The sequence below is a fragment of the Xylocopa sonorina genome, chromosome 8 (assembly GCF_050948175.1).
Source record: "Xylocopa sonorina isolate GNS202 chromosome 8, iyXylSono1_principal, whole genome shotgun sequence".
NCBI lineage: Eukaryota > Metazoa > Arthropoda > Insecta > Hymenoptera > Apidae > Xylocopa > Xylocopa sonorina.
The window spans coordinates 7,730,332-7,758,317 of NC_135200.1; the positions used below are offsets into that span (position 1 = coordinate 7,730,332).

General features: G+C 45.6%; 1 protein-coding gene across 1 annotated transcript in view; it reads left to right on the plus strand.

The window, feature by feature from the left end:
• The first annotated feature begins 2,368 nt into the window (after positions 1-2,368).
• Positions 2,369-27,986, plus strand: part of LOC143426172 (TWiK family of potassium channels protein 7) — a 52,547-nt gene continuing 26,929 nt past the window's right edge. The window contains exons 1-2 of the mRNA XM_076899407.1: positions 2,369-2,760; positions 3,923-4,208. Coding sequence (XP_076755522.1) covers positions 2,401-2,760; positions 3,923-4,208 — 646 coding nt within the window. The 5' untranslated portion in view covers positions 2,369-2,400. The remainder of the gene's footprint in view (positions 2,761-3,922; positions 4,209-27,986) is intronic.

Sequence of the window (27,986 nt, forward strand, 5' to 3'; positions counted from 1 at the left end):
ACTCCGAAAAGCTAGATTTTCTCCGACTAGCCGATACTCCCATCAGAGAAACTTACAGTCTCTTCGCTTCGAGGGTTAAATATCCTCTTCCCTGCGCCACGAGGTGCAAAGGCGACTACGCTGGTCGCCATTATTAACGAAGCGGAAGAATAAACGCGAAAATTGTATCGCTATCGATGATTTCAAGCTCGAAATATTTGCCCTCGCATTCAGAGGCATGATAGAGAGCGAGTTCGAGGGACGCAACGCGAGGGGCACGGACAGGTGCCGGCCTCTCATTTCCCATGCAACGATTCGTTTCTCGACGCGTTGAAATATTACCTGCATACGGGGCTCGCCCGGTTGGCCAAAGAAAACTAACCGTGAAATCCAATCGGCCGATCCTATTTTCTGGCTTCTGTTTGCAGATTACCTCGATCGAGCGGAAGGAGAACGACACCGGATCCGCGCGTCGCGGACCACCTGATTTATACGCGACGCTGCCAGCGGGTGGAGAACGCCAGGGGTTGCAAGCGAAGAGGGCATAAGCGAATTATACCAGGATCGAATACTGGCCACGTTAAGCGGCTTTTCGCGGCGAGTCAGCCCAGAGGCGTGCTGGCGACGCGTTAAATAGACGAGTCGTCGAACAACGGACTGAGAAAGGAAGAAAAGAAAAAAAAAAAGAAGAAACGAGAAATAGGGCGGAGAGGGACAAACGAAAGATGAGTGGATGCGGCGAGGCTAGGCAAGAATTTCGAGGGGAACCCAGTGAACCGCGACGCGCATCGGGAATACTTATACCGGAAATCCTGTTTGTAGGAGCGAAGGCTTGAAGTTACCATCCACTTCTTCGCTGGTCGCGTTTCCGTCTGCGTCCCGCGGCTACGTTTCTTCTTTATTCTCTGGCGTTTCTGTCGCACGCGAACCGTAGACGAGCTGGTGGGAAGGAACAGAAAAGCTAGGGGGGGTGAAACGGGGGTGGAACTCGGCGGTGGCTTTGCATTCAACCGGGTACGAGGGAAAGTTTAAGTGACTCATGGAGACACTCTTGAAATTCACTCCGCGGCGGTTCCTTAAGTTTCTATTTTCCCGCTAACGGAGAAAAAGGATTCGTCGTGTAGCCGGAAGTGGTTCGTACGGACGCGTCGCAGTGCCGCCGCGGCCTCCGCTCCCTGCGCCGCATCCGCCGCTTAATCGATCGGCACGCGCGCGTCACCCGACTCTCGATGCGTTACGTGTATCGGCGCGTTCCTCAGTCGAACCTTGTTTCGAATCGAGGCTAATTTTCTAATCGCGCGTCGATACGATTGGCCAACGATCCGTGACGAGAGGCGAAGAATCGCGAGCCTACGTGGGAGCATCCTTGGATCGCCGGGAGAATCCTGGGAATCGAAACGCGCGTCGCGCAAGGCTCGTAAACCGGAATTATGCCTCGCACAATGTGGAAGGATTCTTTAATAAGATCGAGTTCGACGTTATTGCATCGACGCCTATAAATATCTCTTAAACGTATGCGTACCTTAAGAGGGCAATATCCCCGGGAACGAGGGCCGTGCCTTTCGATTTCGAGCCCGACAGACAGCTTCATCTCTCCGCAGGAGGAACTAATATCCCAGAAAATATCTCGAACATCGATTTCGCCCGTAGAATTCCGGGCCACGTTCCAAGCCAGGCGTAGCGTCGTTCTCCGTTGAAAAAAAAAGAAAAACAAGCGAACAAAAAATGACGAGGTCGCGATTCTCGCCTCGCGCAAAATCGAACGGCTGTCCGATCCAGGAAGATCGCGGTAGCGCGGTCCGTTTCCGTTGAGCGGCGATAAACGTAAAAACAGTAACGATCCGAGTGACGAGGACCGTTTCGCAGTCGCGTTCGAACGTTTGCCGCCGCGAGCCTTTCGCAGGAGTGGTCCGCACGGTCGCGCGCTACCCAATGGAGTGTTTCGAGCCGCGATCGGTCCGCGACAAGAGAATCCACGCTTCGAGGAGGACTCCTCTCGTTTACCCGACGCCGTTGAGGGGAATGGACGCACGGAGATCGCGAAGGCGATCGCGAAGAAAATCGTCGTGGCAGGTGACCGCGAGCAACGTGGACGAGTCGATCGCGTCCAAGTAAGAAATATGCCGAGCGGAACGGACGCGGGTGAAAAGTGGTCACGTGGGATGATCTAGCGGCTAGCCGGATCGCGTGGATGAATAGAGAGCTGGGGCAGACGTCACGAGACTGGTGCACCGATGGGACTCGAGGAAGATTAGAAAGGCCTCTCTTATCTACACGGTTCCCTCGACCGCGAGCCATTCGCTCCTGCTATCGATGCGGCGAGCTGACAAATGCGAACGACAGGGCCCCGCTAAGATACCGTTCGACAAATGAGAGTCATAGGACAGAATTGGGCGACCCGGTACGAAGAGAGAAAATAGAATGGAGAAGGACAGCGCGAGACATTACAGGGCTTACGAGGGCTTCAAGCCCGCGAACAATGGCAATACATCGTCCTTGAAGAGGTCGACGTCGGACCGCTCGAAAACACATCCATCGAGACAAGTGAGATGTCTTTGCTTCGGCGGAGTGCCGGACAAGGCGAGCCAGCACTCCTTCCTCAAGGGCTGTATTATAAACCTCGGGATATGTGTCCTCCTTGTGGCTTATACCTTACTCGGTAGCTTCATCTTCCTTGCTATCGAGGGCGGCACCGATGCCGGTCTACAACAGAGGACACTTGCCACCACAATAGGGGTGAATCAGCCTACCAGACGGAATACCACCGCTTGGCTGAAGCAAGTGAGTGTACAGCCATCGATTCCTTTCTCTTCTTCTTTTATTTTCTCCTCTTTTCTCTCGTCTTTTTTCTTTCTTTCTTGCATCTCTTTTCGTCCTCGCTTTTCATCGTTGCTTTCTTACGGTTCGCGTCGCTTGAATATTAATCACTTGCCGAGTAATAACTTGCGCCGTCAGCGAGACAATGCCGGCCTTTCGAGGACACGTTTGATGGAAAGTGAAACGAATCTTGTTGGACTATGCATTATTTCGGACCTGACGGTGCTTTTATCGTTGTTCTTATTGAACGAGTAGCTCGCAAGTTTTCCACGTTTCCGTATTCCAAGTTTGTTTAGTGCAGGGTATTTTAGCTGGTTGGTATAATCGAGCAAGATATTCGTACTTAGTTCTTTTTAACCCTTTAAGAGACGGTTCAAAGTAAAAATCTCATTTTTGCTATTCCTATTATTTCTTTTTCTTTATTTATAATCCATGTTTACTTCGAGAATTGAGTCTCTATCGGCTCTCTTAATTTTTCGCAGAAATGAAGCTTTGAAAATTTCCAATTATAGAGTTATTAAATTTACTATTCCGGCTACGAGCTTGATCATCGCAAAACCTTTTTTCGTCTGTCGGTCATGCGGAACACTCACGCTGGAAGTGAATCTCGATTTATCGCCACATCTCCGGTCTGATCGCGCCTCCCAAACTAAGGCGATCTCAGTGAACCCGAAGCCAATCGAATTATCGGTGCGTTCTGGCGTTGCCGGTCGTTTCGACCAACTTTTATCGATCGCACGTCCCATCTAGTTTCCTCCTTCTTTAAAGTAATATCCGCGTTCCACAGCCTCCTGTGTCGAAAAGGCGTTCCCGTTTTCCCGATCTAATTCACGGTTGCTCTTCGCGCCTCACATTCCTCGATGCTTAAATCGCTTTCACGAAATAGAGAAGAACACGTACGGTGCACGAATTTTATACATTAATTCGCGTGGGAACATCGCGACCATCGAACGTCAACTGGTGGCACTGGCTGATACCAAAATGGCGACCGATTAAAGAGCAGAATTAACTCTTATCGAGCAGCATTTCCGTAATTCTTTCTACCAAGAATATTTTTCTTTTACACGTATCAGTAGAATCATGTCTCAGATATTTAAACGAGACACTTATTTATTTGTTGGTAAAGGTTAACCACGAGGCCCGCGCGAAGACCGTCGAGAACATATGGATAATCACGGAGAGTTTGAACATCCTTTACCGTGAGAACTGGACGAGGCTGGCCGCCCAGGAAATCGCACGTTTTCAGGATCAACTAGTGAAGAGGATCACCGAGGACATGATGGCGACCCAGAACGCCGGGACATACGTAGGTAGTTCCGGCGGTGATCCCGTGACAGAGCGGCGTGCACCAGAGTACGAGTGGAACTTCGCCAAAGCGTTCTTATACTCTCTCACGGTGCTGACTACAATCGGTAAGTGGAATTGTTACGCGTCGCGTCCAAGTAAAACCCGTAACAGTTTACCATCAGTTATCGCAACTCCAAAAACTCTGAATACCCTACCAAAATAATTCCCATCGTTACACCTAAAATTTTCCATTCAAATTCTAGCGTAACCAACCGAATTAAGGAATTAAAAAAAAAAAAGCGTCGCATCCAAGTAAAACCGTAACAGTTTATCATCGGTTATCGACACTCCAGAAACTCTGAATACCCTGCCAAAATGATTCCCATCGTTGCACCTGAAATTTGCCATTCAAATTCTAACGTAACAAACCGAATTAAAGAATCGAAAGAAAAAAAAAATAAATAAATAAAAGCAAACGTTGACCAACGCGAGGGATGAAATTCTAACGAGACACCCAGACTCCGTCCCGTTTAATCGAAGGGTCGAGCGTAAAAATTTCATGGATCGTATCGCCGTTTCAAGGCGACACACGCCCCTAACCCCGAGTGAATGTAGCAAATAAAACAGGCCGGAGAATTTTACGTCCGAACGATTCCTGATAAAACCGGTACCGGCATTCCGGCATCGCCGCGCGAAACGCGACAGATACGCGGCAGAGGGTCACAGGGTGGCGGTGGGTACGAAAAAATTAGCATAGAAGCAACAAGAGTCGGGCGGTCGCACGGCCGAAAGGGTGAACCACCCCGTGGAGGAGGGTGAGTTTGGATATAGGTGGGCGGCGGTACGGCTCGCATCAATTTTCAAGGCAAACAAAGTCCAACATTAACGTGTAATGGCCGGCTCTGTGGCGTGGTCGAGCTTCTGTTGTCCGCTTTACATATCGGGACGGCCATCGCGCGTGCACCGCGCTCGACAATTTCAAACCGCTCGACTTACCGGCGTTCGAGCCGAGTGACGTCACGTCCGATCGTTTACTCTGGTTATTACTGAAACAGATTGGAAGTCTATGAGTTTTGCCGGGGTATTACAAGAGAAAAAAGGGGGGAACCGAGCGAGAGTGGAACGAGCGAAGAAGGGAAGAGGTAAATAAAAGGGAGAAACGAAACGGGACGGGAATGCGCGTGCAGCGTGAAGAGGGTTGTACGAGCCGGTCTATCGAATTATCCTTGCTGCGCGCGTTTCTTTCGCTCGCTCTAATACGTCAACGGGATGGTTCCATCGCGATAAAAATTCCGACGCGACCGAAATCCTCGCCACGGCCTCGCATGGTGGTATATACGTGGCTCTCGGTTTAATCATCGCCGCGATATTCGATACGATCGAATTAATGTCCGAACGATGACGTCTCCGTGCAAATGGCTTTGCATTTTTATGTCGATTCAGCGGGGCCGCGACGTCCTCTCGCGCGAGAATAGACTATCGTACAGGATGATAGAAAGAGGATCTATAATTTATACATATATACGGGGGTGCGCGGTGATGTCCACGAGTTTTCAGCCCCTCGAGACTCGGCGATAAAAAAGAGAAAATTATTGAGACGGCTTCCAATTCCACTCGTCGTAAATAGGATCGTCTATGGAATAGATTTCGCGATAGTTTCGATGCAACTATCCAGTTTCTATGCTGGTAACTTCAATGTCCCAGCGTTCAATGCGGCGAACTGTACTGGAATTCCTTACAGATGGCAAACTGCTCTGTGTTTCGTGCAACCTCGTTATTATTGACCAAAATTTGTCGCATACTTGTTATATTAGTTTATGCGAATCAAAAGAGTATTAAGAACTATGTAATTAACCCTTTGCGCTCGAATGGCGATTCTCACTCGCCACGATGTTTCGCGTGGCAACTCGAGCGGCTGTATTTACGTTGAATTTCGTTATCTTCAATTGATAGATGCGAAGTATTGATTCGAGAATGTGGTCCCTTAGGCTGTTTATGTCTTCGGTTGGAAAGTGACATTGTGACGTAAAATTCTACGACTGTAGTCCTGAATACGACGTGTCAAGCGTTAGTACAGTTTCGACGGTCGTAGGAAGCACACGTATCGCGAAATTTTCCACCACTCGTTTTTAATTTCGAGCAAATGTACACAGTAATGACGTATCGGATGTGAGAAATAGAAAAATTAGTGTAACAGACAGTGAATTCGGAAGTAGCAGCTATGACCCACAAGATCCTGGCACTTCAGAATACCTTGATAAGTGTTTTGTAAAATATTACAATTGCACAGAACTTGAACTCCGATAATTATCTTTTTCAAGAATGTAAACACAGATAATATATCAATATATAACACTTTCGTATGTTAATTCTTCTGTAAATTCATTTACGCGCGAAATTGTCTCGAGTTGCAGCGCCGCCGACCAAAAAAGTCGTCGAGCGCAAAGGATTAAGTATTTGAATACGATGGATTTGAAGTTGCTTGCGAGACGATCGAATGGTTGACCTTTGCTACTGATACGAAATGTAATACTCCCTCGATTCGTGATTAAGGGAAACGCTCGAATGTCTGATCATTAATTACTGATCGAATATAACAGACATCATTTCGTCAAACCCAGCGTCGAATAAAATACAACACGTCGCCACGTAGTGTTTAAGTGCTTCCATTAAACCGTCGCACCCTGTAGCACACCCAAGGGTACCAGCAGTTCGATCAACGTTGAAACAAGTCCACGATGTACTTTATAAAGCGTAGATTTTTATCGCGCAAAGGGATGGTCGTACGGGTCTGAACGGGTTCTTCGTTACACAATACCTCCGAGGACTACTGTTTTTACAGTTTGCCGGATGGCGGGTCGTCGAAAGCGCGTTCAACTCTTCTGTCCTCGCGTTCCTTCGATGGGAAACTTCCATTTGTGTGCCGTGGCTCGAAAGCAGCGAACGTTTCGCTTGTCGTTCGTATTAATAATTGAACCGTGGTTGAGGAGCGGCTCAGACGCGACGTCGTCCTTTTAAACGCTCCTCCGGTTCCTCTCCAACGTCGTCGCGATAAGTTGTAAGAAGGTAAACGGAGAAAGTCCCCGGGGACAATATCTGACGGTGGCAAAAAAAAAAAAAAAAGGGAAGGCGTCCCAGGAAATTAATCCGTTACCAGAATTCTCGAACTCACCCCTATCTTCTTTTATGTCTCGCTACTTCCTGCCGCGGGAAACCACTCAACTTCTTGTTAGCGACGGCGAACGTGTCCGGCCATATCTTATCGTTTTCCCTTCCCGCTTTTTGCCGCATCTTCCACTTAATTACAGAGGATATCGTGGCACTTTTCGCCGACTTGTCCGACCGCGGAAATAGCCTCGAATACCGTCCACGTGGAAACAACTATTTCTATACTGGATTTTTATTTAAAAGCTCGAACATGGTGTTATCCTTTTTGCGAAAATACAAAGAGTTTGCATACAATAGCTTCGTCTACTTTGTTTATTATAAGTAATCGGTAAGACGATGAGTATCTTCTAAAACGTCCTTAAAAATGGTCACTGATTACGTATCATAAAATTCTAATATACCCAGGCTAGAATTATTAATTTTACTCTGCAACAATAATACCAAATCTGACTCGTTCGGGGGACACTAGAATGGCATTAACGTTAATCTCGATTCCCCCTAATTTCGCCCTCAAATTAAACATTTTCCCTCCCTAAGAAAACCAGCATTAGCATAAAAGGGTGGGACAGAGAGCGGTCGAAATGGGGGTTGAATTAAAGGTTAAAGTGCAGGGCTAATTCCTCTGAAAATACCAACGTTTAACACTCCACGAGAAGTGTATCACGAGTGGCGTCGTCGAAGTTGAACGAACTGTCGATAAACGAAGTTGACGAGTCGCGCGGAGCAATTTGCATTCGCTGGTAGCGATTAATTATATTCCTCGAGCGTCCTCCGCGACGTTGGTGGTCGCGTGGCCGTCAGCCATCGCTGAATTGGCTCGTTGTTCTCTCTCTCTCTCGAAAGACGCTTCGCGTCGACGGGAGCCGCCTCGTCTTCCCCGTCGAGCGACCAACTTTTTAATTGGCCCACGGTTTACTCGAAAAAAAAAAATTTTTTCTAGAAAAACGCGTCTACCGCGTCTACCAGCGACGAATGGCCTCAAGAACGATACAAAGCGTGGCACCGCGGTGCTGACGGCTTCTGATTCTGTTTAATAAACGAAGTTTTGATACGACCCACGGCGCGTATGATTGGACCCTCTCCGCAGAGGGCAGCTACCCACTTCCTTGACAAGTTCTACAACTAATTACCCGACCTCGCCGCGGAGTGAAAGAATCTTCGCGGCGAGCTTCAACTTTGCGAGTTTGTTCGCCGATCACTGGCGATCCTCCGGGAATTTAATCGAGAGAATAATGGATTTTCGATGCGTATTGGCGGATTGCTTCAGCCTCCGCTTGATAAGCGACGGTTCAACGGTGGTAGCTGGTTTATCGCACGAGAGAAGCCCGATGCGGTTAATTTTGTCTCTGGTAAGTATACGAGTACGTGCGCGCTCGTTTAAATAGAGTAATTCTGCTCTGAAGAACGTCCCAGGGGGCTATAAATAATGGCGATATTTGTACGTTTCCATTAAAATGTCGCAGCTTGTATACAAACGTCCCAGTATCCGAAGGTTTTATTATGTGAGCAGTATATTTCCTCTAGTTTACCTCCCCTTTGCTGGGAAAGCAAATACCCGGTTACTTTGTTGCGTTCGTGTACGCATCGTTCGCAGAGCTTCTTATTTTTCGTGTTATCCGCTGGGTCTCGTAAAGATCGTTGTAAACGTTACGGGTAAAAGGAGCGTCTCTTCCACGCGTGACGGAGGCGGAAGAAATTAGAGAACGTGGAACGCAACGATTTTTTTGTTCAACTACGGACATCATGTTCGTCCACGTGGAACTTTGGCCGCAATTTGGAAGTGGCCAGGATTTTCGGCAGCATGCTAATGATCCCTAATCGCTTCACTTTTTGGGGAGCGCGTGGACGCCAGCTGCGCGTGTATATGGACAGAGAATATCTGAATACTAAAGAGTCTATAATGTACAGGATGAATTACGAGAAAGAGGTACGGACAAGAGGAGGAGAAAAACCGTAACGTTGGAAACGCGTTATCGTTTAAAATCATCCCTTCGAAACGAAATTATATTTAAATGAGTACTCTCCTGTTAACAAACCAAATTTTCATACATCACAAGTTTCAGGCATTACAAAATCCTTTTTTAAACGAAAATTTAGCATAAAATGTTTCATATTTCGTAATTGAGAAAATTTAGTAAAGAAAACAAAAATCTTCTTCCCCCTGCTTTTACACGATAATGTACGATATCGCGATAGGTAGAATAAATTCAAGGAAATAAGAGAATCATCCCCGCAAGATTCACCCCTGGTACTTGAAAACTCCGCGCAGAACATTCGCGTCCCATTTCTAACTCTAATTACCCTCGCAGCCGAATTACGCGATAATAACTCGGAGAATTGGCCGATAAATCGTCGGACGGAACAACGACGAGGCGCGTCGATATCGTAAACAATGTTTCATCACGCTGTTTCCAGCGACAGTTTCATTCAGACACCTTATCGATCCGCGGCCACGCAAGACGAGCCGCACCCACGATGTATCCGGGCGGAACATTTCGTTTCTCGCTGCGGATTTTCCATAATTATTCGAGACGCGGGAAGGGGTCGAGCGTCCCCGGCGGGTGGTAAAAAGAAAAAAAGGAAAAATTTCGGTACGCGGTACGTTGACATCCCATTAAAAGCGTACGGCCAGGCAAACAGCCTCCTGGCACGTAGACGTGGTTCGAACGTAGGCTCCTCCTTTGGACGCTTCTCTCCCTCGTTTTATCTGTGTCTTTCAAAGCATCGTTTACTTTACGCTCGAATTTTCGGGGGGCTTTGATATGCTCGCTGGCATTTACCAATTTGCGAATAGAAATTTACTCGGAAGATATGCTTGCTTTGGGAGATAGGACTTTGGATGCCAGTGTGCAGGACACTAGCGTAGAAAAGAAATCGATCACTTCATTTATAAGAGAATACATCGTCAGCACTGCAATACTATAGTACTGTAGTTCATGTTTTTTTATCACTTGTTAAATGTTATTTCACTGTAAATTGAACCTCGTTAACACAAAACTAACAGAATGCTGGTTATCTGATTTTGGCAGGAAGCCAACAATACGTATGCACACACAGTGTACGCACAAGTATTTCTATATTACAGCGATTACGTTAAATTAAATATAATTGAAGAGTAATTGATTCATTTTAAAGATGAAACGCTCGTAGAACGCTCGCGCCAGACTCATACCCCACCGTGTATGGGTTTCCATCGAATAATCCAGTTTACGTATCGCGAGAGACGAATGATCGGTTTCCATTTCTCAATACGAGGTCGCATGAATATTTTCGCCGATCGCCTCTTCACAGTCCGGAGTTACGTATTCGGAAAATAGCTCGAACGAGGCCGCCCTGGACCGGGACCAAGAGCTCCCGCGTATTCGGATCCGAGGGATCAAACTTGATTTTTATCCTCTCTCCCTCAAGATATTCTCTCCCCCCCGCGTATCACCTGTCCTATATGTTCTTAGTCCACTTTATCGGCGGGCATTCTCGGATATAGCATTTTCAGGATCAAATACTTTATCCTTTTCGTCGATGGAACGTGCATGACAAAGTCCCCAAAAAGTACCGTGTTTATCTGCAAGATTGATACTCCCATAGAAATAAGTGGAAGCTGTTTTCGATGGATTCGAGGGGGGAGGGGGGGATAGGAGAGGTCGCGGGGCGCACGCCTCGAATCCCGTCGAGTTCGACCAGTCCTTCTTATTTGCTTGCCAAAAACTCCTCTCTCGTCTTTTTCCTGCTCCTCCTGCTGCCTCTGTTCCACCCGTTCGTGTGTTGCCGTGCCACGAATCGATATGCCAATAACTTCGCGAATGCACATAAATTCTAGGCGATGCGGAAATAGTGGACGAGGTATAAATATCGTCGGGCTAAAAAACTGACAACCGAGAAGGTCAGCTTTAAAGGAACGAAAAAATATTAGAATGGAATCCAGCAATACTGTGTGCGCGCGCGCGCTATATTTCAATCGAGGCGATTCGTGAACAGGGAGAAGTCAGAAGATACCGTTGGACAAATTTGAAGCTACGTTTCGTCGAACTTTCGTGCGACCAAGAGAACGTAAAAAATGTGCAAATTATTTGACTAAATGTGTCGATGTGGTACACCTCGCGTGTTTCAGAACTAAAGAAACGATCGTCGTAGTTAGAAATTGTAAAGGAATGGTTTCACTTGGTATTCTGAACTTGTAAAATAGATCGACGCCCGGTTGATCGTAAATGACTAATATCTGGTTAAAAATAAATCGAATATCAAACTGTCCGTGGGGACGAGAGCGTGAAATACCTGAGCTTTCGGGGATCAGCCAGGATTTTATCCTCTCTAAGCTCAGGCATCACCTATTCATGTAGTTTTGCCGGTGTATCTACTGGACTTGCACATTCTCCTACATAAAATTTCATGCTTTTCCACTATAAAAGCTTTAACAGTATCCAGTTTCCAGAAAACATTTTATTCGATGCTCTGTGCGCTTATATTTTTATCGAAATGCATTCCGTTGTTGGAAGCTTTGACTTTTTAAGAAATAAAAAACTTTTACTCTCGATCCCGTTTCAATTCCGTAGATTAAAACCAAACGATATATGCTCACACACGCGCATGCACTGCAGATACTAGAATTGTAAAAACGACACAAACTGATAGATTTTCTTTACCTCTCTAAACGTTGAAAAAAAAGAAGAAACAGGTCAACGCGTGATCTTCAAATTGATCGAAGTCCACGCCATTATACCTTCGAATGATCGGCCACAATTCGAGTGCAACCATTCCTCGCAAACCCGTACGTATAGACGTACACGAGGCAACAACGAGTCGCTCGCTTTCAGGTTTTATCCAAACCCACCCCCCTTCTTCTTTCTTTCTTCCTTTCGAGGCGATCTCCGAGCGAACGATAGCCGAACGAGGGGATCCATTAATCATCTCGCGTGGTTACTCTCGCGTCGTCGTAATCCCCGTTCTTTCGTCGCTCTGTTCGCCATCAAGGTAGTCTCGCGCATTCTTGCGAGCCTTTTTGAGCCGCGCGCGCGTATCCCCGGACTTCTTCCGCGAGCGCGTTCCACTTTTCCACCCCCGGCGCGGTCCTCGCGGCTCTTTTTGTCGAGGGCACTATACGCCATTTTGCGCCGGCACTATAATTTCTTTCCAGCCGTTTTCCAGTCGACCCGCGCCGCGCTTCGACGGCGAACACGACGGGAACGGGAGGAGAGGACGCCGTTGACGCGCGAGGACTCCTCCGCGAGGAGGAGCCCGAAAAAGGCCTTTCATTCTCGGCAGTTTCGCGAATTTTAATCAGAGGATTCGAGCGCGTCCTAAGACGAGCGGGACATTCGACTTTTCCGCGGCTCGCTAATGGATTGCTAGACGAGAAAAGCTCGCGTACTAATCGCGATTCCGTTGCGAGAGAAGACCCCCTTCAGCCTGTTTCGAGTCGCGTTACACCTTCGTCGACCTCACCGCCGTAACCCGTTCCTTCCGCTCGCCCACCGACACGGCTGATTGCACTTCGATATTGCAAATCGAATAGCGAAAATTGAATAGCGTCGAAAAATTGGAAAGCAGTCCAAGCTCTGGCGGGAAGAAAAAAGAGCGGAAGAAGCGGGGCTGGATAGGGGGAGGGTACGAATTAAGGGAATAGAAAGGCGAGTTCGGAAATATTGAGTGCGCCTGAATAGCACCGCGAGCGGGAGCAAACAAAGCCGCGTGAAAATTTTGATGGAAAGTTCTGGCGGCCGAAAAGAGAATCGATTGATAGGGCGAGGGGTGGAACGGTTGAAACCTGTCAAGTCGAGACACTTTTGGCAACGATCGCTTTGCGCGATGGAATTTTTTTATTCACGATAAATCCTGTACGTTATATTAATTAGGAGCCGAGAGGAACGCAGGGCTGGCAAAGAGTGCAAGAAATTTTTATTACTCCTCAACGTTTAAAATTATATCCCCTTTATATTTTACGCAGTACCATTTTCCATTGAATTTATCGAAACACATAGAAATGTTCTGTTCTTTCAATTTCACCAGCCAATCTACTTCGTAATAAATGAAAAATTAACTAAAACTCTGATTTCTTTAAATAAATCCGTCTAAAAGAATGGTGCTTCGCAAATACTGAAAAAATTCTATGCAGAATGCTCCACGTTCCCACCCCTCGCGCCCTTTCCTCGTTCGCATGTACGTACCACGACACTTACTTCTCTCGCGCTTCATAAATCACCATCCTCCATCCAAACAGCTCCTTTGAATGAGAAAGAAAAGAGAGAGAAAAAAAGAAATACAATAGCTTCGCGCGTTTTAAACGAACCCAGATTATTATTAGTTCGTTCGACTGCGCCGTGTCGCGGGCATTAATCAAGTTGAACGAAACTGGAACGAAGTAAGGAGCGAAGAGAGAGAAAGAGAAGAGTTTGAAGGGGGTCGTTGAGAAGTCTCGAAATGGCGAAGAGGTTCGCTTTTCCTTTTCGTGTTTCCTTGGATTCGAATCACGCCTGTCTCTTTCCCGCGTTACCCTGCTCCTTTTTCCCTCGCTTTCTTCCTCCCACCGCTTCGTTTCGCTTCCTGTCTTTCAAGCGTTGCGGCACGTCAGCCTCCTCAGACGTTCACCGCCGCCTGGCCCCTTAACCTATCTTCTTCCTCGTCCTCCCGCCGTAGAATTGCTATTTTCATTTTCTATTTTCTTTGGCCCCCTTCAACGAAGCGATGCAACCGCGGATTCTAAGCGAATTCTAACTTCCACCCTCGCGCGCGCCTGGAAGAAACTCGGCGCACCCCCGAATGAACGGTTCGACGGTTCAACCGGATAAGTTCACCCTGTTTCACCGGTTTTATTGCGGCCGCTGCGTTCGCTGCATCGTGTCCTTTGGCGTATCGCGTTGCTCGAGCTATCGATTTCCGTTCGTATAAATTTAAACGCCTACCTACTCGCATTTAATAAGCGTTTCCTTAAAATGCGATAACAATCGCAAATACGTTCAGAAGTTAGTGTAATTTTTTTTTTTTGCGATGCTCGAAAGCTGTCTCATTTGAATAATCCGCCGCTGTACCATCGCTTTATTTGTCCAACCATAAAATTCAACGTCCATCGATAAATATTTCACCCTCCCGGGACCGGTTGAATAGCCGTGAAACCGAAAGAGCAATATCAATAACCGACGTCAAATAGGTTCGACTTTCATGAAACCATCTCTCACCTTCGATATCATTTTTCTCCAAACTTTCATATTTCGTGCTTTTGTTAGCTGGGCCGCGGGATCGACGCTAATGGTCCGATTATCGAACGAGAACCATTCTCCTTCGACGGATCCCTCGTATAACCTATATACGTATAGCCGGGATACATTGGCGCGCCAAAAATCGAGAAATAGGAATAACGATATCATGAAAAAGCGCGCGATTCGAACAACTCGCCATTTTTATCGATCGCGCGATATCCATTGTCGTTTTCGATCTGTATGGCAAGTAAGAAATGCGAAGTAGAGGAGAAAACATTAATGAGACGTCTCTCAAATCTACCTAACAACCCTGAATGTTAAACGCGAGGATAATAAGGCTGCTTTTCTACCAGTTTCTTCCGAGTGAGTGAAATGTGAGGAACAGTTACGAGATCCTTTATTATGCGCATAAAAACCTGGAACGTGTGATTAATGTTACACTGGTGCGTTAATTTCGCTAAAATATGCAGCAGAAGCTTGAAAAGTGTGTTGTTTTCAAGTCGATTTAGAGGTAAGTATAATCTTTAAATAGTCTTTGTCGAAAAACCGTGAGTACCTATGGAATATCGATTAGTAGATCGATAATGGAATTAAGTCGGATACGACTAACGCAGTAGCAGAAGTTAGTGACCAACGCGTCAATAATGAAAACAATTTCAACGAAATGAAATAGAGCTCGCGATGCAACGTGTTTCAAGGGTTTAATTAATTTCGTGGCAGGTGCGCGTACGAAAAGCGTTGCGCGTATTTCGAGCCCCCGCGTAGATGCATGGAATTGGCTGGGCAACGAATATCCAAGGGTGGTTTCTTTCCCGTCCAGACGACAACGGTATATACCCGTCGACGTCGACGTCAAACGCTACCTGAAGATGGATTCCCTCCTTTCTATTTCTATACGTCGGGCACGACCGCAAGAATGGCAACGTACACGAATGATCGATCGCTCCTGGCGAGTGGAATTGTACGCCTCGCAGGATATATTTTTTAATCTCGTTTCCGCTACTCCCGCGTAACGTTTCCTTTCGTTCTTTACGACATTTCGTGCCATAGATAACTTCCCGATTACATCTCCACCTTCTCCCGCGGGCGGCGGCGGTGGGCTCATAAATTGCGCATCGAGCAGATGAAACGAACAGTCTCGAAAATATATTTCTTCTAATCTACTCTGTCTCGCGGAATGCGCGCGTACCGCGGCGGTTGCCGCGCATTTCTCACCCTACCGCCATCACGGCCCCGTCGTTGCCTTGCGACGGCGACCATAAACAAGGGAATTCCTCTCGATCGCGCCATCTTGTTCCGCTGTTACTCCTTTCCTATCCATAAACCTCAACCAAATTCGAATCTTCGATTCCTCTAAAAACCCATCGTCGAATCTTTGCTAGAATTTTCCCGTCAGATAACAATTGATTTTCATTTAATCGCTCCATCTTATGGAGGTATCGAAGAACATTCTCTCAGCTACGAGTATACGTAATATTAAAGCATATTAAAGCTCTCTTTAGCCTCTTGATGTCAGATTCTCCACTTGATATAAAGTACAGAGCAACGATTCCTCAAGTGCTGCTAATACGAACGTTCAATCAGCTCTCGAAGTAAGTCAGTCTCATCGCAGAGCAGTCGATATCCTTGGAGAGATATTCAAGAGTGATCGATCTAGAAGTATGATCCACTGGCGCAAGAAAATTGGAGGAAAAAATAGAAAGAAGGGAAATCGGGGGGCATGAGAGCACACTTTCTGAAAGCAGCGAATCCTCGAGATGGCCTAATTCAAAATTCCAGCGCCACTTTCATGCGGCAATAAAATGCTTCCCGTAACCACATTATGCCCCGGATATCCGTGCACGGAGGGCTCGTAGGTACAGAGGCGGAGGCGCCATTTTCCAGACCGAAGGTGGAGATTACGGTTAATGTATTCCCCGGGGTGTACAAGTTCTTCGTCCTCGCGGCAGCCGCAGCCGTCGTCGGGGGCAAACTTGTCGTTCGGCCATGCCAGCGAGCCGGTGCGCCGTAACAATCGCCATTGCGATGTTAATGGCCGCAAACTCGCGGCGGCCTGTCCCACGTAGCGTCCTCCTCGACTTCTTCCCCGTGCGGAACTTTGACGGCCTTAGCCGCGGTTCTTTCGCACGATCGAAGCCACTCCGGGTGGAACCGAGCCGGTTCGAATGCTAATTCGACCGAGGGGGGTGTCGCTTTGGGAAACGAGCGCGACATTTTTGTTCGCCTCTCGCGATGGACACGTGTTGGCAAGAGGATTCATTCAGAATTCGATTGCTTTCGACGATTCCTCGTAACGATTGGTTAACGATCGAATTTCGACGTTGATTAAGACATTCGCAAGCAAATATCTCACCAGTGAGATACGTTCGAAAATAATGATACGTTCAGAAAAGTGCTTCGTTAAAAGTGATAACGTATCACAACCAGCAATTCTATTTAGAATGAACCGGTAATTTCGTCAAGCGACTCGTTTGATTCCCAATGTAGAAATCAAAGAAGCTGCCCCCTCTGTCGTTGGCCAAATATCAGAGGACCGTGTAAACGGGCCACGAAATTATTCACACTCGACGTCTGGTGTTTATCCCACCAGAGGGGAAACAAGACTCGAGAGCAGCGGCAGGAACTGCGCGAGGCGTAGCTCTCTACCGGATGGCGTGAGAGATCGGCGTTCTCACCGAGTCGTCGAGAGATATCCCGTCGATACGTCCGGGCGTATCGCTTGAACACCGAACACGATGGGCGAGGGGCAGAAGGAAACGAGAAACGAGAAGGTGGATCCTCCTGTTTTAATCCTGGGACGGGTGTTGCATATTCACAAGTTTTGCGCGGAATGCCAGCCCGTTGTTATGCTAAGACCGCGGAGGGCGGCCTGCTCGGCTCTTAGCATATTTCGACGATATTTCCGGCCGTGCGCCGTATCTGCGGGACTTCCGGTTGCGCTGTTGCCACGCCACGTCCCCTGCTTCCTTTCCACCCTCGACCGGCGCCTCGCGAATTTGCATTATCAGCTTTAATTACCGCTCACGCTTTGTTCGGGTTTCAACGATTCGACCACGGCTCCCGTTCGAGCCGGCGAATCGTTTCAAACGTTTCAACGGGGGATGATAAATGCGAAATTTTCGGCGAACGGCCCGGCTGAGAGCGGCGAAACCCCGAAACCGCACGCCGCGCGAAAGGGTTTCCGGTTACCAGAATTCGACGCCGCGTATTGTCTTTGTGACTGGAAGCCGTCGAATGTCTGGTTAATAACGATTTCGAAATTCCTTCCAAGGATACTGTGACAAACGATAAACGCCAGAGTTCGAATTGGAACGATGGAAACCCCGAAACGCTGGAAAACTTCTGGAATCATCGTGAGAGTTTAAATCTGTAAATCTCTCGACGATAATAATTTCTAATTGCTTTACGAGGATATTACGAGCAAAACGTCGAGTGAAATTGGACTCTCGGTCGGCACGTTGAATATCTAGAAATTGTATAAAACTCGAGCAGGTTCGGAGTTTCGAATCCTCGAAACGTCGCGTCATATTTGGGGGATACTTTATATGATCGCAAACTGAGAAATAATTTGGAACTTCGAGAGCTTCCGGGATAGAATTTTGTACACGGAGCATCTGGTTTTAGACGAACTGAAACGTGAAAGGGACGATTCTGTATAGAAATAAGAATAAGATAGAAATGAGAAGTAACGAAACTGCGGCGCGTCTGAACCGTGCACGTACACCAGTGGTACAAGTCAATAAGACGGCGCGTCGCGTGACCAAATCGCATGATGCCCGAGAAGTTTCAACACGTTCCACTGGGAAGCCTCGTTGCGAGCGACAGGCGCACGCCATGGATCTCCAAGTCGTTTTTCTCCAAAATGAAACATCAGCCGCGATTCTGTCACTCCTCGCTCTCATCTTATTTCTCCCTACAGAATTACCCCTTTCACCCTTTTGCTACTTTTGGTGGCTAAAAAAAGCACTGAAAAACTCGCGTTTGCGACACTGTTGGTGCTTAAATGCGCTTGGAGAACTTGTGCTTGTGATATCGCAGACGCTTGAAAACGCTCAGAAAAATTATGATGCAATGATACAGAATACGAACGAATGAATAAAGAGTTAATCTTGATCCTAGGTATAGTAAAAATCTGCATTGCTTCGAAGCTGAAAAATAAATTGCAAATTTGAAAAGGTAACGAGAGATAGATAGGTATATTTTACGCACAAGTTCTCTCTGTAGTTGGCTCGTTGTTTGTAAATCTTATAGGCGATCATCTCTCGGCGAAACGTTTAAAAAACCGAGAGTAAAGGGAGAGCCGTCTGCGTGGAACGTTACGGGGAACATGGCGGATTACAGGGGAAAGTTTTTATGGCGGAGATTATACGAAGAAATAAACCGTTTAGACGGATGGTTAATGCGTTCGCTGGAATGCGGCTGCTTCTGAAAGTCTGACTATTTTTGCGGGATACACACCGATGTGGTATTACGCGGGAGTTGCTGGATTTAGCCGTAATAACTTTTATGAAATAATACGGGCTCGTATGGGCCGTGCCGCGATATTTATGTCGATATTAGGAAACTTATCCGCGCGAGCTTATTACGATACTTTATGCTCGCGAAATTTGAATTATTGCGCGACCACTATGCTTCTATCCTCGACCGCGTACACGGAATTCTAACGAACAATGAATTAACGCAACATTTTTTCATTTAACGTAGACTGTTCCTCAGTCTTTTTTAAGATTGATTTTTCTCTAATAAATCTGCCGTTACGTAAAAGCAATTGATGATAATTTGTCGTAACGATGAAATGGATAAGCGTTGGTTAAAAATGACGGCTGTACAAAAAGATTGCAGTACACACGTTACCATGGTAACATTATTTTTCTAAAGTAGACGTTGTATTATCAGAAATTGCGAAATGGTGTACAGCGTTCGGGAATTGATTGCATTTAAGAACCAAATTGTTTCCACGCGAAGACTGGCTCCACGTTCTCTCACGGAAAGTGTATCACATTAATCAAAGACAACTATCCTCGTTTTCTTCCCTCTCGCCGACATCGTTCAACCCTCCTGCAATTTTTCCGCAAGGCAATGTTCGCCCCCTCCCGTGCCATCTGTTTTAAAGCACTTGTTTGCTCGGAATCGTTATTCCCGTAAATTGTATTTTCATGATGGTCCATTGATTACACGGCGAAGTTGAAATTTATTATCGGAACCGTTCGAACCGGGAATAACAAATGTTACTTGATCGCCGCTTCGAAAGTGACCGAACCTATTTTTTCTCGTAATTTACGACAGTGTCGCTTTTGAAAAAAAAGGCATTAAATCGATCGTAACAATGAAACGGTTACATTACGAATAATTAATTGGCAATTATGGCGGTCTCGTGCGTGCCTCGTATAAAATGTCTCAATTAACGAAGCTAATCAATTTGCAGAGAAAAAATTTCAACGAAATAATCAATCGCTCGGAAATAATTTTATTTCGCGTTGAAGCTTGAAATATCCGTTACATAAAAAGTACGCGTGCGTGAAATAAATGAATTATTGAAATGCTTTCAAACTGTTCGTGCATTCATTATTTTAAAACAACATTTGTATAAAGACCGAGTGAAATTTCGAATGTCAAAGGAAACTTGTGTAGGTGTCATCATTCGATGTTAATGTTAAGTGAAACAAACCTTTTTTTTCGTAACACGTACTGACAAGAAATCATCGATATTCTGTGGTACGATATCTGCATGATGGTAGTCACAGAGATACTTTGCAAGATATATCGTTATACATTGTACCACCATTCGTCTATCGCCATAAGAATTTCATTAACCAGAAGAGAACGTATCGACAGAAGTGTATCATTTAGAATTTATGCTGGAGGAAAATTTGAGTTAGTTTCGTCGATGGATGTGCGTGAAATTGATAAACTGGACTAATCAAAATTGCATGTATGCTTGGCCACGATGCGACTGTAATTTCTAGACTCGTATTAAACAGATTGCTTCCTACGGCGTATAAATATTTCATATCAAAGTGGGAGTGTGTAAATATGAAACGTTCAATATTTCATAGAATTTTATATTTTGCGACAAAAATTGCTGGAAAAAAATGATAGCGAAGCAATTATTTCGCTCCGCCAATTTCACTGTATCTCCATATTCTAGATAACAGTTACAGGCTGACCCAGTTTTTATAATCTGCGCGCATGAAAGATGGTCGGTGTAAAGCTGGCAATATTTTCCTAAAATAATGCATCCTGGAGAATAAATCGTACTTAACTCTTTTCGATGAACTTACATTCCCCTAAGTAAACTGTAAATCTCTCGATACCCGTCGCAATAACTTAAAACGATGGTCAACGACTCCCACATTAACCCCCTTACATAAAATCTATGTAATCTTTAATTTTACCACGATATTGATGAATCAAAAAAATACATGAATCAAACTGTAAAATTTAACTTCGATAATTCCCGAGAAGAGAAAGTCTAACGATTCGATAGTTCGATTCCAATGAACATCGACAACGGATCGCAGGCGATACAAATATGGACGTGTTCTTCATAAGCTGCTGCTGCTGCTGCAAAAAAAAAAAAAAAAAACTGGCGTCGATCAGCCCACTCTTTCGCTGGCCGATATTTCGAGCTCGGTTCGGAAATAATCGGCGGTGTCCCCGATTTATGGAGCCTGCTAATAAAATCGCGCGCTAAACTCCGGCTAATTGGAAGACAGGACAATAAAAATGAATGGGATTGTTAAAAGGTACGGGTGGAACGAACGCGTCTGTCGAAGAGTTCCGCGCGGATATGCCCGGGCGACGTATTAAACGGAAATCAGTCCTGGACGTAGATCCGCGATCCGTATGAGCCAGTCGCTGGCAATGACGCGATCCTGTGGCGACGTTGACGTACAACCATCGCTTGGAACGCATTCTTTCCGCGCGCTCGTTCCGGCGATTAAAAGTTTTTTATAGCTTTATACACGCGGCCGCGGCTTTATGCGCGGCCGCTGGTCGAACGCACCTGACCGGAAATGCATTACGCTGCGAGCCGAATGTCGGAATTCGGAATAATTCCGTGTCTCTATTTTTCCCATACTATTTCCCTGTCACGTTTTCATCGGTTCCGAGCGGGGGTTAAAGAGATACGTTCGAAAAGCTGGATCCTTTCGATGCACGCGTCTATTTTGTATGCGACCTCCGATATACGTTACTCCATATTATATCCTACGTAAGCATTAACCTCTCGCGCTGGAAATTCATTTAATCTCATTTAATCTGTTTCGCGCGTGCAAAGTTCGCTGAACGAAGGGGCGAGGAACAGATGTCCTCGTTCGCGGTTCATTCGTCCCCTACGAAACACTCTCGATAAGCAACCGCGTACATTCAGACGGATTACGTTAACCTCGATACGGGGGATGTCGTGCGCGAGAGAGACTTTTGTGGCGCGGCTGCGAGCGTGAACCGGGAATAACGATTTTCATAGAAAAAGAATCAGCCGTAGGAAATATCGCGTCTGCTTCTTATTTCGTTCACGGTCGAGTCGCAATCTAGAACAGCATCGGACAGACGCGAGCGAAAGGGGGACGAATCCACGACCCCGATAAACCGCCAAAGCGAATGCTTCCTTAATGCTTCCGAAATACACCGTTCGTCTCGAAGTTATATCACCCCTTTCTCGCGACTCGTCGCTACGACGCCGCCTAATTCGTCCACCCCCTCAGTTCTTACGAGGTTGGTCAGTCGCTTCTTCGCTGAATTCAATTTTTTCTTTCAGCCGCCAGAAGTGATATCTTAAAAAAAGGAATCTAAAAAGAAAAATAACTATTGAAATTGTTAGGTCTCGATCTCGATTTCTGAACACTTGCTAAACCGACGTTTCGAGTCTTGAATTTTGTATTCGACGCGTCTAGTAATTTCAAGCGACTTCGAAGGACCAAAGTAGGTGTTGCAAACTAAGTATTGAATTTTAAAGATATTTTTATTTTAGCTCCGTGTAGCTTAGTGTCTGAATGGTTCGATGTTTCTAACGATTCTATGGTTTCACGGTTCTAAGTTCCCAACGATTCTGTGGTTCTAACGGTGTCACCTCGAAAAATGGTGAATATCTCGTGGATGAAACGCATGAATAGTGATACTAAAAAACTATCGACTAAAATCCAAGCAAACGTGGAACGAAAAGACGCCATCCTCCGACCGAAGATTACTCTCACTTATCGGACACCGGCTTGCATATACTCGGTTCTCGCAACAATATCTGTAGCATTAATTTTGAGATCGACAAGCAAACGATATATCGTAGGATTCGATGCGACTGAAATGAAGAAAATGTTTCGACTCTTTAGTCTACACGTTACATCTTTCGCTAGACGAACGAAGAAATGGACTCGAAGGATAAACGAGGCAGAGGGACGAGCAAAGTCGACAGGAAAACAGGGGTGGCAGCAGGAGGGGATGGAATTGGATAGGACGGTGGACAAAGCGCGTGGCAATAATTCGGGGCACGTCCCGTCGATGGATTCGCATAGATAACTCGAAACCTGTAATTACCTGTCCGATACAAAATCGATGTCAAAGCGAAAAGACTGGGCGGGGTGCGTGCCGGACGTGATCGAGAACAAACGGCGAACGCCGAACGAGGTACATAGCTACGGATATGCGATTTGCTATTCCAACGCGAGAGCAACGCCGTGCTCTCGTGATCAAGCAGATTTTTCCTAGATTACTCGGGATTATTCGAGCATTTTTCGGAACCAAGGTGTACGATCGTGCGCGATAGTCGACCCGGTGAGCGCAAATTAGACTGGAAAAGAAAATAAAAAAATAAAAAATGGAGCTCTGAAGGGAATACGAATTTATAAGGTCTCCTAAATTTGGGTGCGAACTCCCAGTCGTGTCGGGAATATTGATGTAAGGGATTTCCATCTGCCCGGCGGATGAAACATCCCCTTTTTTCGCGCAGAGATACCTGCGATAGTCGATGTTTCAAATACTACTGGAGTCACCACTGGGGATGGCTTCTCGTGACAAACGTCCTGCAGCTGGAATTTCTATACACGTAACCCCACTGAAAGTCGGCACGAAAATATTTGGGGACTTTACGAATCTTGTTCTGCCCCGAGACAAAGTTCGCTGACTGAATCTTCTTCTTGCGAGGAGTCTTCCGGGTCCTCGGTGAAATTTATGAACCGATGACTTCGTACAAGGTCTCAAGTTGCAAGTTTTCTCTCCACTAAGCACAAGAGTGTACATCTTTGAGACGCAAGCAAGATAAATAACACAGTGTCACAAATGGCGATCGTTTAACCGCATAAGCACTCCTCGAGTTTCATTTCTCAAACTTTATCTCTGATAGTTTCAAAAATATTCCAGTGAATCTGGTTATGAAAGCAGCTTTTATCGTTTTGATACAAATATCGACTGAGCGAAAAAAGATGTGATTTCGAACGTTTCATGGAACGTTACATCACGCGTCAGAATTGACAACTGACATTCCAGGGTAGATACTTGAATAGATGAACCGAGCCGATGTCCACTTCCCAAAATCCTACGATAATTCTATGAAATTACATTGACAGCTGCAATTTGTCAATGAATTCTCAACACGATCTCATGGGACTACAGGTACATTGTTTTATACCGGGAGTCGCGGATACCGGCGCTGCATCAGCGCGATAATAATTAATGAACGAGTCATGCTTTGAACTCTGGTAATTACGGTATAATTGCATCAATTGTTCCGTAGCGATTCATAATGAGATTTGCTTGCCGGACCAGCTACTAATCTCCGATTGATTCGCAGCTATTCACCTGTTCGAAATCTTTCGACTATTCGAGTCACTCGATTGGATAAGTGTGCGAGTAACATCGTAAATCGAATCTGTGTCGAAGTGAAGATACTTCGACACAGCGAACAACTCTTTCTGAAATTCTACGTTCCATGCGATATTCTATTTACGAGTTCCGAAACAAAATTTTCCTTTTATTCTCATATTCGTTTGATTGGATATTTTCACGCTGCAATTATATATTTCACGTGTCACGTTCGTCGAGGTAAATTGTATTTTGTTCATTCGTAATTTCGATCGTAACCTCGTGGAATGGAAAACAGTGGTAGTCCCTCTAAAATCCCCGCGATAACGACGTCAGTTCAGAAGAAACCGTAAAAGTATAGAAGCTTTTATTTCGGAAGCGTTGCGTTTTATTCCCGGCGAAGTGAAATTCAGCAAAAGTTTTTAAGCAGAAAAACGTTACTGTCGTCAGAGAACTTTATCGCAGCCGGTATCATGATCCATGAATAATCAACGAACTGACATCAAAGACTTTTTTACGTCTTCAAATAGTAAATGATCAACGAAAAGCAAGTCTACAATATTAAATAATACATTTTTTGTTCAATACAAGATACTTTTAAGTAAATCGTCGCGGGCTTTCTGCGAAGCATTTGCAGTTCTAAAATCGCGAATAAGGGGAGGAAAATAAAACTGCTAGCGGACTGTCAAAGTCTAAATGAAACTGTTTTATTTGTCCTAGGAGAATATACGACGTTCCAACTGAAAGTGAGACCTTTTTTCGCAGGATACTGAAGCAAGGGTAGTTACGAGTAGGCCTTCGAACAGCCGTTTGCGGCACGGATAATTACAGAGTAACCTATCGAGGCGATTTTCCTGGACTTCGAGAAACAATACGAAACGAGACATAAAATAATATCAATAGGATGATACAAAAAACCACTAATCAATCGCATATCGAGTGCAACATTAACCAGCTAACTGTGTGGTAAAATTAGATCAAGCAATGACGAGTATTCAAACGCAAATAACTGATCAATTTAATTTATTTATTCCGTATTTCTATTGATACGAAAATCCACAGAACCAACAACACGTACAACGTGCTGTTTGCGAAATAGAGCAAAGAATAGCATCGAAAGATTTCAGCCAGGAAAAGAGGGAGCAAACTGTTACCGCTACCGTCGGTGAACCAAACAAATCCCACGAAATTCTACGTTTCCCAAAACTCCCAGTAGCCACTATTATATACGATGACTCCGAGAGCGAGGGGGTGGCTTAGCTCACCCTCTCGCGTAGGTTCCTCCGGTGTGGGTTCTTCGTAAACGTTCGCTGCGGGCCTCCGCGGGATCTCTCGAAGCGATGACACATCAAAAATGTGCCGGATATTTGCCAGGGGCAAACACACACCGGTGGCGAGCCGTGTCTGAGCATGTGCCTGGCAAGAGGAAGTCGCTTCCGCCCAGCGAGAAGTCATTATTAAATCTCAAAGGACGGGGCGAAGCAATTGTCGCGATAACCCAAAGAACTCCTTTGCGGGCTCCCTCTGACGTTCCGCGCGGCTCGCACGGTTTTCCCCCAGCGTTGCTCCAGGAAACGTACCCTTTGTTCGCGGTACTAGCGTACAATTGCCCTTTCGAGTTATCGGAGGCAAACGGAGAAATTGGTTTACCGACTGGTCCTGCTGGATTTTCACCCGTATTTGTTGCGCTCACTCGCACCAAGCCCTTTGGATGGACACGGTTTTGTTTCGTTTTATTATCGCGTACGATTCGTTTAGAGCGATCTCTCCACGAATGCTAAGTGTATAACAGACCACAAGTACGATGCAACGATATAGAATTCGAGCTACAATAATATAATGTAATTCTGTGGATTTTTAATTCCATTTGTCATCTGGTAGAATTAATAATTTTTTTCTTTGGCTCGTGTACTAGTCACGGGAACTCGATGAATGCTAAGTATAACAGACCGCGATGCAACGATATAGAATTCGAAGTACAATAATATAATGTAATTCTGCGGATTTTTCATTTCATTTGTTATGCGGAATTGAACATTTTTTCGCTCGCTCGTGTACTATTCGCGGGAACGAACAACGACTCCGTGGAAACAAACAAGCTGACACCATTTTACTTCTTCCGTTCGCTGTCCGTGACAACCGATCCCACGCGGAAATACAAAGCTCGCGCGCGAGTTCAAGCGTTCAACTTAAAGTTTGGCGAACGCTCGGCTTTTATTCCCCGCGGACCACGGTTAACGTGTTTTGCTTTCATCCTTATGCTCGTCGGTGAAAAAGCATCGCGTTGAAGAACCCATCGACCGTGGTTGCGAGCAGAACGACCTCGCTGAGGCTTAACAAACAGCGTGCCGAATCGGCAAGCTAAACAATTTCGACGAACGTTCGATCGACTTCACCGACGGGAAGCGCTCGATACTTTTCACATTTTATTTCAACGTTTCTATGCGAAGTGATTCGCTAAGACATCGATGATACGACCGATAGGTGTGTTTTACAATATTTTTTAGGTAGCATTTGTACATAAGCGGGTAAGAAATGTATTTTTTGGTTTGAAAAGCTTCTCAAAGAAACTATCCAACTTGGAATATATTAAATCAACTCAATTATAAAAACAATCGTCTTTGAATACATTTAAAACCGTTCTCCATTCTACGTTAAGCTTTTCTGCTGGCATTTTCACGAATCTCTTTCACGATCGCGCAAAAAAGCGAGTACGCGCGTCAAACGAGAAGTAGTAACGCACACAAATTGCTGAGCTGTACAACTACCTCGCGTCAGGAAAAAATTTATTCAAACTGCTAGGTACACCAACTGCCATTGATCGAGCTGCGTTCCTATTAAAGCATTTCTCGACAAGATGGACGGCGAAACGCTTGTTCAAGGAGTTAATTCACAGTTACTTGCATCGACGTGCAATCTCTAACGGGTGAAACAACATGAATCTCGAGCGCGTCGCTGGGGGGATAAATAAAACACGGCGCCCCATTCTTCTCTCTTTTTTCCCCTTTTTTTGTTCGCGATACACCCGTCAAAAGACTCTCCTCGGTTATTCAATTTTCACGGCGGCGCGTATTCATCCGGCCCATAAATAATCATGAAACAGCGCGGCGGCTGTAAAGAGCCCGCCGGTTTCTACCATGAACGTTTAATCCCTGCGCATCGATAGCTTGGCCTAGCTACAAACGAGCTTGCGACATGACGCATGTGTCGTTCGTTGTTTAATCGACAACGCGGTATTTTCTGATTTTTATTCAACGAGAAACGCGTAGACCAGTCCTTGGTATTATTCTTGAACGAAGAAAATTGCTTAAATCAACCCTTTATTTTATATTCGATCTGGATCAAAATCGATGCGAGTCAGGGGTTGAAATCGATGCGAGTCAGGGATGGATATCGAGGTCTGATTTCCCGCAGTTTGACTCGGTCGATGCAATCGTGAATGTAAAGTATAATGGACAGGGGAAGTAAGAATGGTTTCAGCAAGATAATGAGCTACGGATAATTAAGTCTGCCTCTTCTTCGCGTCCTTTTCCTATGAGCACTTTAAAGCTAATATGCGATGTCAATAAAGATGTCACATGTGGTTTCTATAATCTTTTTTATCGTGTTCTGCTGGTAGAAAGTTATTTTCAACAGCTGTTTCCACATAGTAACAAATATAGACTGCTTCGCTGATTCTTAAGAAGGATCTTCACAATTTGAAGTTTTATGGAATACAATATTTTCTATCTTTAAATTATTGGAAATATT